The sequence below is a fragment of the Gossypium hirsutum genome, chromosome A09, assembly GCF_007990345.1.
Source record: "Gossypium hirsutum isolate 1008001.06 chromosome A09, Gossypium_hirsutum_v2.1, whole genome shotgun sequence".
Lineage (NCBI taxonomy): Eukaryota > Viridiplantae > Streptophyta > Magnoliopsida > Malvales > Malvaceae > Gossypium > Gossypium hirsutum.
In genome coordinates this window covers 57,393,708-57,410,431 of record NC_053432.1, presented here as the reverse complement: position 1 = coordinate 57,410,431, position 16,724 = coordinate 57,393,708, and the positions used below count along the sequence as shown (strand labels likewise).

The window sequence follows — 16,724 nt, the reverse complement described above, 5'->3', positions numbered from 1 at the left end:
TTAGCTGAAGTTGTGGCATTGCAGCTCATACTATACCGTGCAACACATTAATCAATTCATGTGTATATGTCTCAATTAACAAAAAAAATAAGTACAAAGAATGTAACAAAATGGAATTACGTATCCAAATTAATGACTTGTTTACGTAATATTCTTTCCTTGAACTCTTTGTGCAAGTTGTTGGCGGCAGGCTGAATGTAAAAAGTTAAGCGTTAAGGAACACCAAACCGCCTAATTTTAGCCTGTAATCCAATTTCTCGATCAAACATCAGGCAAATGGCATCTTGCATCACAACATAGTGTCACGGGTTGGTTAAGTAAAACTCCTAAGACTCAATGTTTTCTTTTTCTACAATGGCAAAGGTATTTGTAGAATGTTTTAGTTCCCATCCTGTGCCACTACTACAAGAAATATTTTCTTATATTTTTCATAGAGCCATGTATCATCGACCTAAACTATGGGCTTACAATGAGGGAAAGCCCTGACACAAGGTTGGAATGTCTAGAATAGTCGATGGAAGATTTGATACCATGGCACCACTTCGCCATCCTGGTTGTATGCTTTGAAAGTTTGCATCTTAACCACGATTCTAGGGACATATTGCTGCGTTAAATTCATCCAATGTTTGAGCTCGTTTTATGATTCATCTCAGTCAGTATATAGCTCTTTCATGGCATTTTATTTAGCACACCATGTTTTTCTATATGAAACTTTGTATCGATAATGGGTTTGGATAACCTTGACCAAAGGCTTGATACATTAATTGATCATCTTCGCATCTAACTTTCAGTGATCTTGCATCAATTGTGTCATAGTACAAGTATAGGGGCTTTCAGAATTTTGAATCTCTCACATTTGTGATTTCTTCATAAAAGACGGCCTAACCCTTGACCCACGACCTTCAGGTGCATTCCAACACTCTTCCACATATAATGTTGGATTTGGCATTACGACTCTATAGTCAATGGACATCTTTAAGTTGTATTGCTTTATTGCAGCAACACAGCTTTCTTTGCCATTGTATTCTGGTCCAACCCTAAGCTCTTCCAATTCCTCATCATCCGACACCTAAAGAATTGGAAAATTTTCTGGGTACTTTGGGAACTTAAGTGCATAGGCAGCATCAAGGTCAACATGCATTAAATGGTGGTCGGGGTCAAATCTAATCACTATGTCACTGTCGCCCTCACAAAGTTGGGGGAACTAAGCGTATTCATGAACTATATTTTCATCTACGTCATCATTAACAATTTCATCGGATTCAATGTAACTGAATATATCCATATGAGCATTTGAGATCTCATCCTCTTCGAGTACTTCACCTTGTACATCTGGCAACTCAAAATTGTACTGGAAACAAACAACTAATGGTTGTATATCAGTAACCATAGTTTGAGTTGGATAACTGAAGATGTTGCCAACAAATAATAATGTGGCTCCATAATAACTACAATATTCTAATCCCACATTCAAGTCGAGCTCATGTTGATATACATATGATCGTCTACCCAAAGAAGATGTAGCTTCATCAATATTTGGGTTAAAATTTAGAGCTTATTGATTTAAATGAGTAATGTCAATTACCGAAGATGTTTATAACAATGGTTGAGTGTATGCCTCGGGAGCAAGATTATTGTCTTGTAACTCTACATACAGCTCCGCAACATGCAGATCCCAAAGTTGGTATGTGCCTATACCATTGTCTCTACATTTTCATTGTAAAAAAGTTCCAATATTTTTTTGACCGCTTCTGCCACCGATGTGCAAACATCGGGGCAAAGAATCAATACCAAACAATTAAATATAATGCGGTATGATACAAATGTGACAGGTTAATTGTAATATTTGTAATGTTCAATGGAACACTCGAGTATTCCAATGATCGAACCCACAAGATTCAAGGATTAAGTGATACCTAAACAATTGGCATGCAATTAAGGAGTCTAGCTAACTACTCACTACGATCATATTACGACAAACCATAATTGAGGTTGATTATGCTAATTAATTACCTAAAATAGAAAAGGACTAAATTGTAAAATAAGAAAAATTACAAAATCAATAAATCAATAATAGATAGTAGTTGGTTGACTTCTATGTTGTTAATTAGCCTTTGGATTAGGGATCTAAATTGTTTGCACTCCTAAATTGGCTTAATTTTACCTCTCAGTCTTAATTTTACCAAGTTAGACAAATTAGTTCAGTTTATCTTTCGACCTTACCAAACTAATCTCGGACTATCAAATTATTGCTTAATGAGATCTCCTCTCGGTCTCACTTATCTATATTTTCCTTTAGGGACGTCAATTCTAAGTTTTGAAGTCTATTCTATTCAGTTCAAATTTTGTGATTTAGTCCCTGAACCAAAAATTAATTAACCAACATTTTCATCACCCAACCACCTAGGATTTAGCTACTCATATTCATTTCTAAACATGCAATTATCCAACATTCAAGCAAAAGAAATATCAAGATAAACTCAAGAGAAAGCTAATAATATTTTAAGCTTACTTGCAAAAACTTAAAAAGAACAATAATGGCAGCAATGGTGGTAAATAAAAGCACAAAATATGAGATTTTTATCAGATGAAAATAAAACAAAGCTTAGTTTTATTAAAACTAAGGATTAAAATTCAAATACAAAGGAAGTTTAATGTACTAAATAGCAATTAGCACGAAGCTACATTAACTTAACTAACTAACTAACTACTTAACCAAAAACCAAAAAAGTTTAAGCTTAAACCTTAAAAAGATAAAGAAAGTAACTAAACTCTAAGCTAAAAAGATTATTAAAGTTGAATAATGTAAAAGTCTCATTTTTTCTCTCAATCAAAAGGTAGCTTTTCAGTTGATTACAATCCAATTTTTGTGACCAAAATGTCATTCAGCGTCTAATTTTGATTGGTGTTAAGATTGGAAAAAGACTATCCCTGTAGTAATATTTTGTCTCCGCTCGACAAGGGTATCGCGATACCCACGACAGTCTTGAAATGGGGGATTCTTAAGTGTCTCCGTATCATGATACCCCTGGTTGGTACCGCGATACTACTGAAGATGACCTTAATTCTTCTCATTTCAACACTACTAGGGGTATTACAACTTTCATGCTTCGATATCGCGATACTCCCTTTCTAGGTGATGTTTTCTTCACATTTGGGCTACCATCAACTCCCTATAACACTCAATTACCTCGTTAGGTTCCCTATGGCGCATTTGGCCAACTTGGGTCTCAAAAATAGCGTAAATCACACAAAATTACTTATTCAAACGAAAAGCTAAAACTAAATAATAAAAAAAGACATCCAAATTGCTCAAAAATAAGTTCAAGTGTAATGAGAGCTTAATTTAATGTATCAAATTACGACAGATCATTTGTATGTCCAAGGATTAGATGCCATTGGAAATATATAATACAATTTTGAAATAACTCTTACAAAAGGGCAAGCTATTTTATGTTTAATCTTTTTCTTTATTTCATTGAGTGTCATAGAATTTGTAAATCTTACGCTACATGATGGTTGGATTCAAAAATAGCACCAATATCGGAATCATAATTTGCCTATCGTAGTAGATGAATGTTGCGAACTGGTTGTTTATCTTGAATATAACTGCAATTTAAATTAATACAGTTGTTAACTAACCCTAAAATACTAACTCTCTTTATATTTTAATTTTTGTTGAATTGACAAATGGGTTTTTTATAATACAATTTAATTAAAAAACTAAGCAAACATGATATTAAAGCTTCAACACAATTTCCTTATCATATAATAAAAACATCAACTTTATACAATACAATTTTAGATTTTTTTATATAGGAAAATACATTTCAAACATACATAAACCCTAATTACATAAACCACAAACCTTATGCACCTCCATCCTTCTTCTATTTAATCTCCTTACAAAGCTTAAGAATGGAGTCAATAAAATCGTCTTAAAACCCACCAATGTCTAAATTCCCCATCTATGAAAAAAAAGGAGGATTTGGATTTCTCCTATGGATATGATTACCTATAATCAGCTGGGAAGTTCTTTTTGCACCCTCTTTTGTGATGGCCTTCGCAAATTTTTAGATCAAGATCTCATACCAATTTGTTCTATTTTTCTTGTTGGAAGATACCATCAATAACAAACTATCGAACCTAACTTTATGTTCAACATATATAAATGTTTCTCTTAAAAAACAATATTTTTTAACTTCCCACCTAAGACTGGTATAACATGAACAAATTAACTCCTGTATAATGAGGTTCGCAACAATTATGTGGGCAACAACGTAGTCGTTGTTTGGGTCCATCTTATAATTTCGTAATTTTCTACCAAAATGTCAACAACCTCTCGTTGCTATTCAGTTCTTATCTTTTTCACAGTTCAGGTATTCGTAGCCATTTTTCTCTGCACAAAACATTTAAAAAGCATTGAATTTATTAAAATATATACCCTAACCCTAAACTATTTTACCATTTCAACCATATTACGTACATTCTGAACCCTACTATCTCATGTCACAAATAAATTCATATAATGTCATTTTATTCTATTCATAAACCCTAAAATCATAATATAATTACATTATAAAATTTTCTTACTTATTTATCTCGAAATTTGTCTATTCTAACTTTGATTCTAGAAAAAAGATATTACTTCCACCAATTAATACAATGGTGGCCACTAATTGTTTATAGCATTTAATTATTTTTTTCTATATTTAATATTTATAATTTTCCATATTTTTTACTTTAATAAATCAATTTTTTTTGAAAAAAAATAAAACATTTAAAATCGATATATCATTGTAACATTTACAATTTCTATTTTTTTTAGGTAAACGATCTTCTTTTTTCTAAAAAAAAAGGTTAAAAACATTTACTATATAAATATATAAATAATAATAATATTTTTTTACCAAAAAAAAAACTAATTGCTAGTTTTCGACACTTTAAAATATTCATCTTCTTTCACTAAGCAAAACTATCATCTAATAAATTTAAAAACTCTTTAAGCTTTTTTTTTTCTTTCCTTCACTTACTCTCAATTTTTTTTCAACTTTTAAAATATTTTTCCAAATTGATACCAATGCTATCCCAAAAAATTGAGACTTTTAAAGAGCCTTCCATAACTTTAAGTCATGTTGGTACAAGAGACAAAGATCTTCTCCTCCTTAAGAGACCTGAAATCAACATGACAACTACTATTTTAGACTCCCTAGACAGTAGAGAATCTCTAGCCCTACACCATGACAAAACATGGAAAACACCATATTGATATGATAGCAGTCGATTAGGATCCCAATGAACCAGGTGCATCGATTTTAACCTAAAATTGACAACATCAATGTTAATTTGGGATTCAATTTTTCTCTTATATTATTTTGATTAAAACTAGATAAATAATTATTTTTTTGTATTATTCCAGAAAGAAGGTGATATGGACGCTTTAATTGCATTAGAAGTTTTTAGTTTTATTTATTTATTATATCAGGTTTTACTAAGAGTTTTAGTTTTACTTATTTTATCTATTATATTAGGCTTTGTTTCCTTCATAAACTCTAAGTTAGGAATTCTATTTTATGTCAATTAGGACTCTTTCCTTTGTTATTAACAATCTATAAAAGGCTGCCAATATGAAATAAAGAGGTAAGCAATTATTCTATCAAAAGAAACGTTATTTTGAGAGGGGGTTCAGTCAAGGAGGAATCTGCCTTTTGAGTAACCATAGGTCGAAGTAAGAATTCTTTCTCGTATAGACCTGTGACTAGATCCTACGCCAAGACGCATAACAACTTGGTATCCGTGGCAGTTGTCATGGGTGACGAAAAGACTTTGACAGCCAAGCTGGAGGCTTTCATGGAACAAATGGCTACAAGGCAACAAGCATTAGAGGAGCAGATGGCGATATTATCTCTTTTGATCCAAAAGATAACGAAAGGAGATTCAGAGAAGAATAATGAAGGACAGCGCAGTAGCAGAGGCAGGAAAAGGAATTTAGACTTACAACACGGTGGGTGCATGTTGCCACGATACTCTAAGATGGAATTTCCCACTTATGATGGTGTTGGAGATCCTTTAGGGTAGTTGAAAAGATGCGAAAATTTTTTTGACAATCAACGAACTAACGAAAAAGACAAAGTAAGCTTAGCATCATTCCATCTTTTAGGAGAGGCCCAATTGTGGTTTGATCAAATGGAAGAAGAAGAGGCAAATCTTGATTGGGGGGCTTCAAAGAGTGTTGTCATGTAAGGTTTGAGTCACCTGTGAGCAATAACCCCTTAGGAGAACTTGCCAACTTGAAACAAACTAGGACTGTAGAGGAATATCAACGTCAATTTCAATCACTATTGGCTAGGACTATTGATCTTAGACCTCAACAACAAGTAAACCTCTTTACTACCAGGTTGATAGAGGAACTTAGAATTGATATTGAGATGCAACAACCAGAAAACCTTGGAGTTGCAATGAATATGGCTCGAACATTGGAACGTAAACAAAATGTCTCTTCCAAATTGTCATCTCGAGCCATCCTAAATTGGCCAACTTCCCAAAACACTGACAGCAATTGAATCATTCCAACAACTAAGAACATTACAAAGGGAGGGGGACAAACAATAGAACCAACAGGGAACAACAGCAAAATAGGTTCTTCTGCACCATTTATTAAGAGATTGACACGGATAAAAATGACAGAAAGATGGGCTAAAGGGTTGTGTTATAATTGTGACGAATCTTATCTTATTCCATGGGACACAAATGTAAAAGGTTATTTTAAATAGAAATACCAGATGTTGAAGGCAAGCAAGATGATGATGAGATGAATGATTTTGGATAAATTCTAAAATTTATTCTGAATTTGAACTTGAGGACAAGCTCAATTCCGAGAAGGAGAGTAATGATATGGACGCTTTAATTGCAATAAGAGTTTTTTGTTTTATTTATTATATCAAGTTTTACTAAGAGTTTTAGTTTTACTTGTTTTATCTATTATATTAGGCTTTTGTTTCCTTTATAAACTCTAAGTTAGGAATTCTATTTTATGTTAATTAGGACTCTTTCTTTTGTTATTAAGAATCTATAAAAGGCTGCCAATATGAAATAAAGAAATAAGCAATTATTCTATCAGAAGAAACGGTATTTTGAAAGAAAATTCAATCAAGGACGAATCTACCTTTTGAATAACCATAGGTCGAAACAAGAATTCTTTCTCGTCTAGATCTGTGACTAGATCCTACGCTAAGGCACATAACAGAAAGCCACATTTAAGCCTATATAAAATTAACAAAAGAAGGAAAGCAAGACAATACTCTCACTTCATTATTTTTACTCCAATAAATGTAACATTGATGATTTGTATATATTCTGTACAACTTTCCCTAATTAGTGGCTCCTGACTGACATAATGACGTACTCTCTCTTAGAAAAATCACAGCTCATAGCAAGACTCCAATTCTCACAAACACCACTTGTGGCTATTTTAACACTACACTATATATATTTATATATATAAAGACGCCACATTATAACAAAACATCTCACAACCAGCCAATGAGCATCCAACTTGAGAGGGGCAGCAGCTCACATGGTGCCAACTACTGCCTCCTTTTTTCGTCTCTCTGTTTGCTCTCACCTTTTTTTTTCGATGCCAACTGCAAAATGGCAACACCACAAACTTTATGTGCCAATTTTGTGGTAACCAGCACCTCAACGAATAGCAATGGTGCAAAAAGATATAACAAATGCCCATGCTTCTACAACTTTTGCTGACATGGGAAAAAAAAGGGCACAAAAAAAGTAAATATATATTTGGTTCATGATTCCCTTTGAGACCCATCTCCACCCATGTTACGTGCTTGCTGATATTGGAGAGTATATTGTCTTTGAAGATCTCTAAGCTTGTTGAGAAGTTCCTGGAACGTTGGCCGGCACTGCGGATCACTGGTTTTCAGGATGTTTTAGATTCATATATCAAACCATGTTTATATGACATGAGGGAAGAAAGAAAATCGGATTTACTTGTGAAGACAAGTACTACCCTAAGTCAATGAGCTACGAATAAACCTTCGTTTTCAAACACATGAAAAAGTTGGCTTAAAATGAATATGCGACTCATCATGAAATCCCAAGATAATTTTGGTTTAAAATAATGTATGTAAAGAGATAAGCACCTATGCCAGCAACTCTCAATTATAGAAGCCCACCGTGGATCAACTCCATTTGGTATCTCTAGTCGTTGGTTCATGAACCCTACAGCTCCTATCACCTATAAATATTCCAATGTAGGACCTTGTTTTTAGCAGAGAGAAGTTGGTTCGATGATTTTCAACTCTTCGGAAAAGATAAAAACTATACCTGCATTGAGTTGAGATTTTCCCAAGGTATCTTCTCTGTAGCAAGCTCCCATAATACGACTCCAAAGCTATAAATATCAGACCTAAGTGTTTTCGAGAAGATCGAGGTCAGCGGTGGGAGAAAGGCAAATGTGATGGGGCTTGGGGATTTGTTGTATGTGAGTGAAAAAGAGAGGAAAGGGAGAAACATACTTCTCATCCGAGAGTTCATTACGAAGAACTTCAGGAGCCATCCATTGAGGCTACAGAAAAAGTCACGGTACTCCAATTAAGAAACTAAAAAGATAATCCTCGGGAAAATGATTAAGATATTAGATAAAAATATTTATTGGAGAAGCAAATGAAGGTTTCAGTAAATACCGTTCCTTTCCCGGTCCTTGTAGTGAGATATGTTTCGTGCTTGAGACGTGACAAACCAAAATCACCAACCTGTCCAAAATAGAATTACCGGAACCTTTTATTTCAAGTAAAAAAAAATGGTATCCTCAAAACCTGAAGCAAACTAAAACAAGATTTGCATTTAGAAAGATGGACATCAGTAATGGCAAACCTTCACAGTCCAATTCTTATCAACAAGGAGATTTGAAGACTTCAAATCCCGATGAATTATAGGTGGATTGCAATGGTGAAGATAATTCATTCCTCGTGCCTGAAAAAGTTCAATCAAAAAGAAGGAATTGAATGAGGGAAGGGCTACCCCAGCAATGCAAGCAAACATGAAATATAAACAAATGCAGAACAAAGGATGATGGCACTACATCCATCATAACCAGTGAACCATCATGATATTGAAGGAAAAAGAAAATCCAAATTAACCAATGCTTACAACATCCAAAGCCATATGAATACGCCGTCTCCAATCTAATTTGGTAGTATTTCTCTGTAGTAGTCTAAACAAACTCCCACTGCATCATTAAGATATAAATATAAGCATTCATCAACCCGAGCAAACCATACTAGAATTTAAATCAACAAAACTACTGTCCCGCGGAGCAAAAGATATGCAATGTGAAAGCCGAAAAATGAGTGCCAGCATAAAAGGAATTTCAAAAATAAAGTTGAGATCATGCCGTGGAAGGAACTCTGTGACAATGCAGAGACGTTGAGGTGAAGTCACAGCTCCCATGAACAGCAGAACATTTGGATGCCGAAGTCTTTTCATCAGAGATACCTTCAAAGAGAAGTCAAAATAGTGAGAGCAGCATTTGAAAGAGGAAGAAAGAAACTCAGAACAATAAAAAATGCAGCAACTTCGGTCTGTTGGCCGGGGCATGTACTACATGACTCCAAAATTACCAAAAAAGCAAAAGAAATCATTTAATGAAGTATGAAAATACAGTGAAAATGAATGTAACAATTAAGCGCACCTCCTGTCTAAAGGCATGTATAATATCATCCGAATATTCCTGCTTTGAAAATACCTTGACAGCAACATCCTGCAATAAAATGAATATGGTTCGTTTATGCAAATAATAAGATGATTACAGTTTTTTTTCCTAGAGCTCCCTACCATTTTCCATTAATCCATGCCACCATCTTTCCATTTTAGGCAAAACTTTACATGAGCATATAGATATGTTAGACAGAAAAAAAAAGAAAAAGGCAAAGTAACAGAAAGGAAACAAAGGAGAAGGAGAACAAGAACGTACTGATCCATACCACAGAGCATGATACACAGTTCCACAAGAACCTGAGAGAAAAAGCAAAGTAACATTAAGTAAATACTAGAAAAATATATATCCATGAAAAACATCATTGAGTAACAGAAACAATCAATAGAGTAAAAACAAAGTAAAACATGGACTGCAAGCTTTGAGTCAATTATCAATTTCTCAGCCACTCGCATAATTGTCTAATGGACATTTGGGTTTCGGTTCATGTGCTTTGATATTAGCCATATCAACAATGAAGATGATAGGATCGGTGTAAAGTTCAATGCATAAAGTAGAGGATCTAGTTATTAACAAGTTCATAATTCCATCACATCTCCCAGTTGCAGTTCAGCAAAAGAATTTACCTTGCCCTATTTGCTCTCCAATCGTCAAGTCTTCCCACAAGATCTCGTAATCTAAACAATCAGAATCCATGTCAACTTTATTAACAGCACTACTGCTGGTGCTTCCACAGCTGCTGGCACTGCTTGTGCTGTTAACATTAATAGATGATGACCAGGAACCCGATGCCTCGTTATTAACAGGTCTATTACCTTCATTAACATGGCCTTCAGTTTTTGCACTAGAATATGAGCACTTGGGTTCAAACGTTTCATTCTCTTGATCATTGCCCAACCAAGGCCAAACAAAACGTGCAGTCCTTGCCTCCAATCCTTCTTGATCATTCCTTTTCCAAGGCCATGATAACCCTTTCCTATTCATTAATGTCATAATCTTTTGGATTGCAGGCTTTCCTTCACTCTCATCACCAGAATCTCTCGAGGTTTTAACTGCAGGCTTCTCCTCAAAAGGAGAAAATACACCAAAGGCAGATGGGTGTACATCTCCCCTCGGTGTACTGGCTGCACTCGAAGTTGCATCTTCTTTATGATCGAAATGTACAGCATCGGACAAAACATGATCAGAATGATGACTATCTCCACTTCCCCCTTCCGGATCAATGCAATTCTCTCCGGTCCTAATTCTGGACTTCACTTTGTTGCTCACCTTGGACGCCTGCATTAGTAACTCTTTCACAATCAACCCAAGACAAACTACAATAACAATAAAAAACCAACCAGAAACTACATGAAAATTAAGGAACCAATACCAAATTCGTTATCTTCAACGCAATTGCAGCTTGCAAAGGTTGCTGAGGATCAAGACCGAGTTTAGCTGAAACAGCATTTTTGGACCGGCTGAAGGTCGAATTTCCTTCAGGTTGCTTTTCAGCCGAAAATGCAACTTGAAAAGGCCGAGAATCACTGGATACACAAATAATTCCAACCAAAGAACCATCATCATCATAAAAAGGAGTATCAGTTACAAGAGCTGAGAACCTCTCCCCCATTTTATTCTTAACAGGAAATTGCCCAGTCCAACTCTCACCCATCATAACACGATGAACTATATTATTCGCCACCGCAAAGTCCCTGGGATCGACAAGAAGTTCAACGGCATCTTGCCCTAAAGCCTCCGCCGCTGAATAACCATAAAGGTTTTCCGCAGTTCGGTTCCTGCAAAAAATGCCCAATTCAATAAGAATGCTACTTACATTTACTAATAACAAAGGTTAATCACTGACTAGAACATTAAAGGCATGAAAGTAACCCTCTTACCAATAAATTATACGGCCATTAAGGTCAAATATATGAACAGATTGTCCCATAGACTGCAAAATATTTAAATACTGACTGTTGGTGAAATTAACGGCAGCCGGACCAGTATTCCGGCCTTCTCCATCACCTCCGCCGCCGCCATTTCCGGTATCACACCTTCTGCTCTCTCTTTGCAACGGCGACGAATGCCGAAACGAGCAAGAACTTTTCTTCAAAGCAGCAGCCGACGTAGCCGCCGCCGCAGCCGAATTCCCCGGGCAGCGGCGGCGTTGAGGGGAAGTAGAGTGGGATCTTTGACGAATGTGGTCGGGCTTTGACTGACCGGCGCCGGATTGTTTTAATCTAGACATTTCTTGCTGGAGATGCTCATGTCCTGCCTCCAGTTCTTGGATCTTCCTCAAAAGCTCATCCGCTGTAGGTGTTTCCATTTTTGCTACTTTTTTCTTTCTTTTTTTTTTTTTTTTTGGTACACTTCACCAAATCAAAAAGTCAAACCATAGGAAGGGGCTTCAAAGTTCAAAGCTTTGATAAGATACAAAAATCTCACTTTCTGTAGAAATAAACAGTCCTCTTTCTCTTTTAAGAGAGGTCTAAGACTCAAAGACTTCAACTATTTCTCTTTTCCTTTTTTCTATTTATCTTTTCTTTTTTTCTTGCCTTTTTCTTTGTTTTGGGACAGTTTCTTTCTGGTTTTTTGTTTTTTTTTTCCTTTTTCGGGTTAATTCCTTATGGTGTTCTCGCATTATATTCTAAATTTTAAATAGGTTTCTAAATTTTAAAATACTTCAATTGGATCCAATTATTAATATTGTATCAATTAGGTGTTTCATCAATTAGGTTTTTAATCATAAAATGTAAAGTTCTAATCTAACATGAAAGTCAATTTAAATATGTATAGTATATTTTAAAAATACATATATACTTTTTTTATGTTGAGCTTTGAGACGATATTGTTAAAAATGATAGCTTTGAATCCCGAACTTAAATTGTAAAATAAACATGAACAACACTAAAAGATAAAAAAATATGAAAACAAAAGCGAAAAAAATATTTACATGTATAAATGATCTTCATGTTAGATACAAGTTGATATTTAACATTCAATTTAATGGTTAGACTAGTGATCTGACTTAATCGATATGATACATTTAGTTTTTGGATTTTTAGCTGATTAGGTTGATTTTTCAAACTTATCCAACAACATTCGATTTTAATCGAATTGACTAACCAAGTTAAGCTTAAACCAAGATTATAAACGATTTAATCAGTAAAACCTTAATAGACACCAACTTAACCGAATGATTGATTAAACCGATTTCAACTCGCCCTCAGATGATACTTCAAAAATCAGGACCAAATTAAAATCAGGTCTATAATACCCGGAGGTGTCTTGAAATTAGACCCTTTATCTCATCGTGAATACCAGATGCTTTAAATACACTAAGGAGTGTCTTATCAGAGAAAAAAAAATAGACTAAGGAGTAGGGTAGCATCCCCACGAGCTAAAATTCACGTGATTGAAATCATCCAATTAAGTGATAGAATTTCAGGTGAATGTCCAATGAATGTAGCGCGTCATCACAAACGCTAACTTCAAGGTTCCTCCTTCGATATGATGTTCCGGGTTTCACTTTTTCGCTAAGGGTAGGGTTTGAGAGGTATTAATTGGACCGACTTTATTTATTACTTAAAAAAAATTAAAACCATCTTCTTCTTCTTTTTTTCCGTTTAACCAACAATCAAATGTTCTAGTTTTGTGGCTTTTTATGGCAAGTAATTTTCTTTCATTATTTGGTCCAAGCTACAAGTTTCCCTTTCAAAGTATAATAAAAGGGATAAAAAAAATATTTAATTTTCAATTCAATAATTTCTCCTAATTTGGTTTTTGCTTCACATTAGTTTTTGAAGTCTCCGTATTCTCTTAAAAGCGTTAAGTCATCATTTACATTTTATAAACAATTCAATTATATATAATAAAAATATTAAAATTTATTTAAAAAGCTATAATAATTCTTAAAAACTATCTTTTTTAAATAAATAAATAAATAACCTTAAAAGTAGATGTCTAGAATAATCTGAATAAATGGAGGTTTGAGTTTTTTTATGGAAGTTCATTCTACATGTATTTTTTAAATAATTTTATATTTTTTTTATAATTTCAAAAATAATAATTTTAAATGAATTCTCAATTTATATAATTTTTTAAATTGAACTATATTTCAACCACATGTCCGTTGAACAACTTTAGTGGTATTCCTTTTGTCAAGCGATCAACTATATTTAACTTTGTACTTATGTGTTTTATGAGCAATTTCATGATTTAATGTGTTCCCTAATTACTAAGTATTTAACGTTAATGTGTTTACTTTAACACATCCCTGCCATATTGTCCTAATATATCCATATGGGTCTAGAGATATGTTGAACACTCCAAAACTCGCAATAAAACTTCCTAACCAAATATCCTGCAAGGTAGCTTCAAAACATGAAACAAGCTTAGCCTCTATAGTAGAGGTTACTGCTAGTGTCTATTCAACAATTCTCCAAGATATGACTCCACTGGCCAACTTAAAAAATATGTAGATGTTGATTTCCAATAATCAGCACAACAAACAAAATCTGAATCTGAATATCTGACAACTTTTAAAATTTTAGATTACCTATAAGTAAGCATGTGAATTTTAGTTCCTTGAAGATATCTCATCATGTTCTTTGCAACTCTCTAATGGTCTATCCTAGGATTGCTTTCATATTTTCTCAACATTCCCATTACAAATGCAATGTTAGGTTTGGTATGGACTTGAGCATATATTAAGCTTCCAACGGCTAAAATGAGATTTTTTTTCATTTATTCCTTCCTAATTTCGAGTTTCAAACATTGGTTTAAATTGAACTTATCACCCTTAACAACGGGTGCAACACTCGGTGAATAATCTTTCATCTAAAACCTCTCAAGAATTATATTAATATAAGTTTCTTATGATAACCCTAACATTTGGTGAGATCTATCCCTTTGGATCTTAATGTCAATGACATAATATGTCTTTCTCAGTCGAAAAAGTGTTCTCTTCAATGTTTTTCAACACTCTTTGATTTTTCTATTTAAGCATATAATTCTCAATAGTAGCCTTGATGTTAATTTTATAAACCCGTTCACATTTGTCAAACATGGTTTTGTATACCTTCATAAAGTCCTTTTTCTATTAAGCTTCACCATTATTGCTAGTTTCAAAATCAATTGCAACTTTTGTCAGCAACTAGGAAGTAAAAGCAACATAATTATTTAAGTTCTCATCATCTTCATCATTTTCACTTGCTGAGTATTTATCTCTCTAAGTCACATCAAAGACTTCTTTTTTATAGTGTTTGCACACTCAGCTTGTACATGACCAAAACCATGACATTTATGACATTGAATGCCCTTCTCCTTCTTTTATTTGGCTCCTCATTGATCACAGCCTCTTTGTCTTTGTTTTAGGATAAGTTTTTGGAAATATCAAACTTATTTCCTCATTGACAAGTTCTTAAAAGCTTTGTTAAAATTTTGTGTTTGCAATGTCATTTGTTCTTGCAATTCCTCAATGGTAGTGGCACCCTCAGTTGTAATTAGTGTTATCACTTGTAAGGCTTGTCCCACTCAATTTATTTTTCTTAAGACTTTTAACTCAAGTGTTACTTAGTCTAGATAAATTTATATTAAAGTTTGACTGACCTTGCTAGAAATTGTAACACCCTAAACCCGGTCGAGACGTCCAGACCAAGTTGGTGAGTTACATCATCCGTTCTAAAAGTCATACCACTATAACGCAATCAAATTAAACCAATAGTCACATAGTATTCAACATAACAGTAATTTAAATACATAGTCTTCCTAGATTCATAACATCATAAAGCAAATATTCCTAGTGATAATAATAATGTTAGGAAAACAACATTAAGTATCTGACCGAACTTCCGCGACACCAACCCGATCAAGTCTGATTACCACCTAAAATCCAAACAATAACAAAATAAGTTGTGAACTCAGTGCGTAAAAAAGAATACAACGCAACAACGGTGACTTATAGAGAATTTTCCCGTTCAAAGATTCGGTTCAACACAGAAACGTGTTCAATCTAGGTTTAGAGCTGAGATATTACATGTGTATACATGTATTATTCTAGTTCAGAAATAATTCAGATCAGATTCAAATACAATGCTCCTATTTCCATCCGCTACACACCAACTTCAACCATCCCAGCACACCATTATGGACATTTAATGCCCATCCATCCCTGCACACCTTTAGAGTGTTCAATGACACTTTCACAAAAACACAGCTTAGCTGCTAGTTCAATATACGACAAGTTTCAAAATCAAAGTAATACTTATTATGGCATAGCCACGAATTCAGTATAGACTCTCTCCTTCTTCATAGTCTCCCACCACATGTTAATGCAGAATGCAATAATCCATAACACATGTTTAGTCATTCTGGTACATTACATAATTAATAAAACAGTTCAATAACAGAGTAGTATTACAGTGCACATTCAAGTATGTGATTCATAGATCAGTCTCATATAGGCAAATTCAATCATTCGTATATTGAAGAAACCAATATCAAAGTTTAGCAACCATCTCAGCCTCAAAAATAGTTTTCAGATCCAACATCCTGCCACACGGCCTGGACGTATGCCCGTGTGCCTTGGCCATGTGGTTTTCAAGCACAAACAGTGAGTTACATGGCCTGGGCACACGCCTATGTCCCTGGCTGTGTGGTTTTATATTATAAACAGTGAGTTACAGGGCCTGGGCATACGCTCGTGTCCCTGGCTGTGTGGTTTTTACACCCAAAATAGTGAGTTACACGACCTAGGCACACGTCCGTGTTCCTGGCCATGTGGTTTTTACACTCAAAACAGCGAGTTACACAGTTTGGTCACACGTCCATTGTTAGTACAATCTCCGGTGAGGAAAATCTTGAACACACGAATGGAAATCGAACAGAAAAGAAATAGGACAAGGCTCTAAGGGGTGTATCAAACCACTATCTTTAAGGTTATATTTGCCCCCACCTATCTTCAGTGTGCAGACGATTTTCAAGCAAATTAACCTCAAGGATACAA

General features: G+C 34.4%; 1 protein-coding gene across 1 annotated transcript; it reads right to left on the bottom strand.

Annotated features, from left to right (window-relative positions):
- Window positions 1-7,285: 7,285 nt before the first annotated feature.
- Window positions 7,286-12,266, bottom strand: LOC107888960 (serine/threonine-protein kinase EDR1). Its single transcript, XM_016813237.2, has 13 exons — window positions 11,617-12,266; window positions 11,109-11,514; window positions 10,363-11,014; window positions 9,995-10,035; window positions 9,713-9,781; window positions 9,416-9,516; window positions 9,172-9,250; window positions 8,896-8,994; window positions 8,706-8,774; window positions 8,538-8,587; window positions 8,347-8,428; window positions 8,163-8,257; window positions 7,286-7,932 (listed from the first exon to the last, which is right to left on the bottom strand). The coding sequence occupies exons 1-13, from the start codon at window positions 12,042-12,044 to the stop codon at window positions 7,806-7,808; spliced, it is 2,298 nt and encodes a 765-aa protein (XP_016668726.2). The 5' UTR covers window positions 12,045-12,266; the 3' UTR covers window positions 7,286-7,805.
- Between the last annotated feature and the right edge of the window lie 4,458 nt (window positions 12,267-16,724).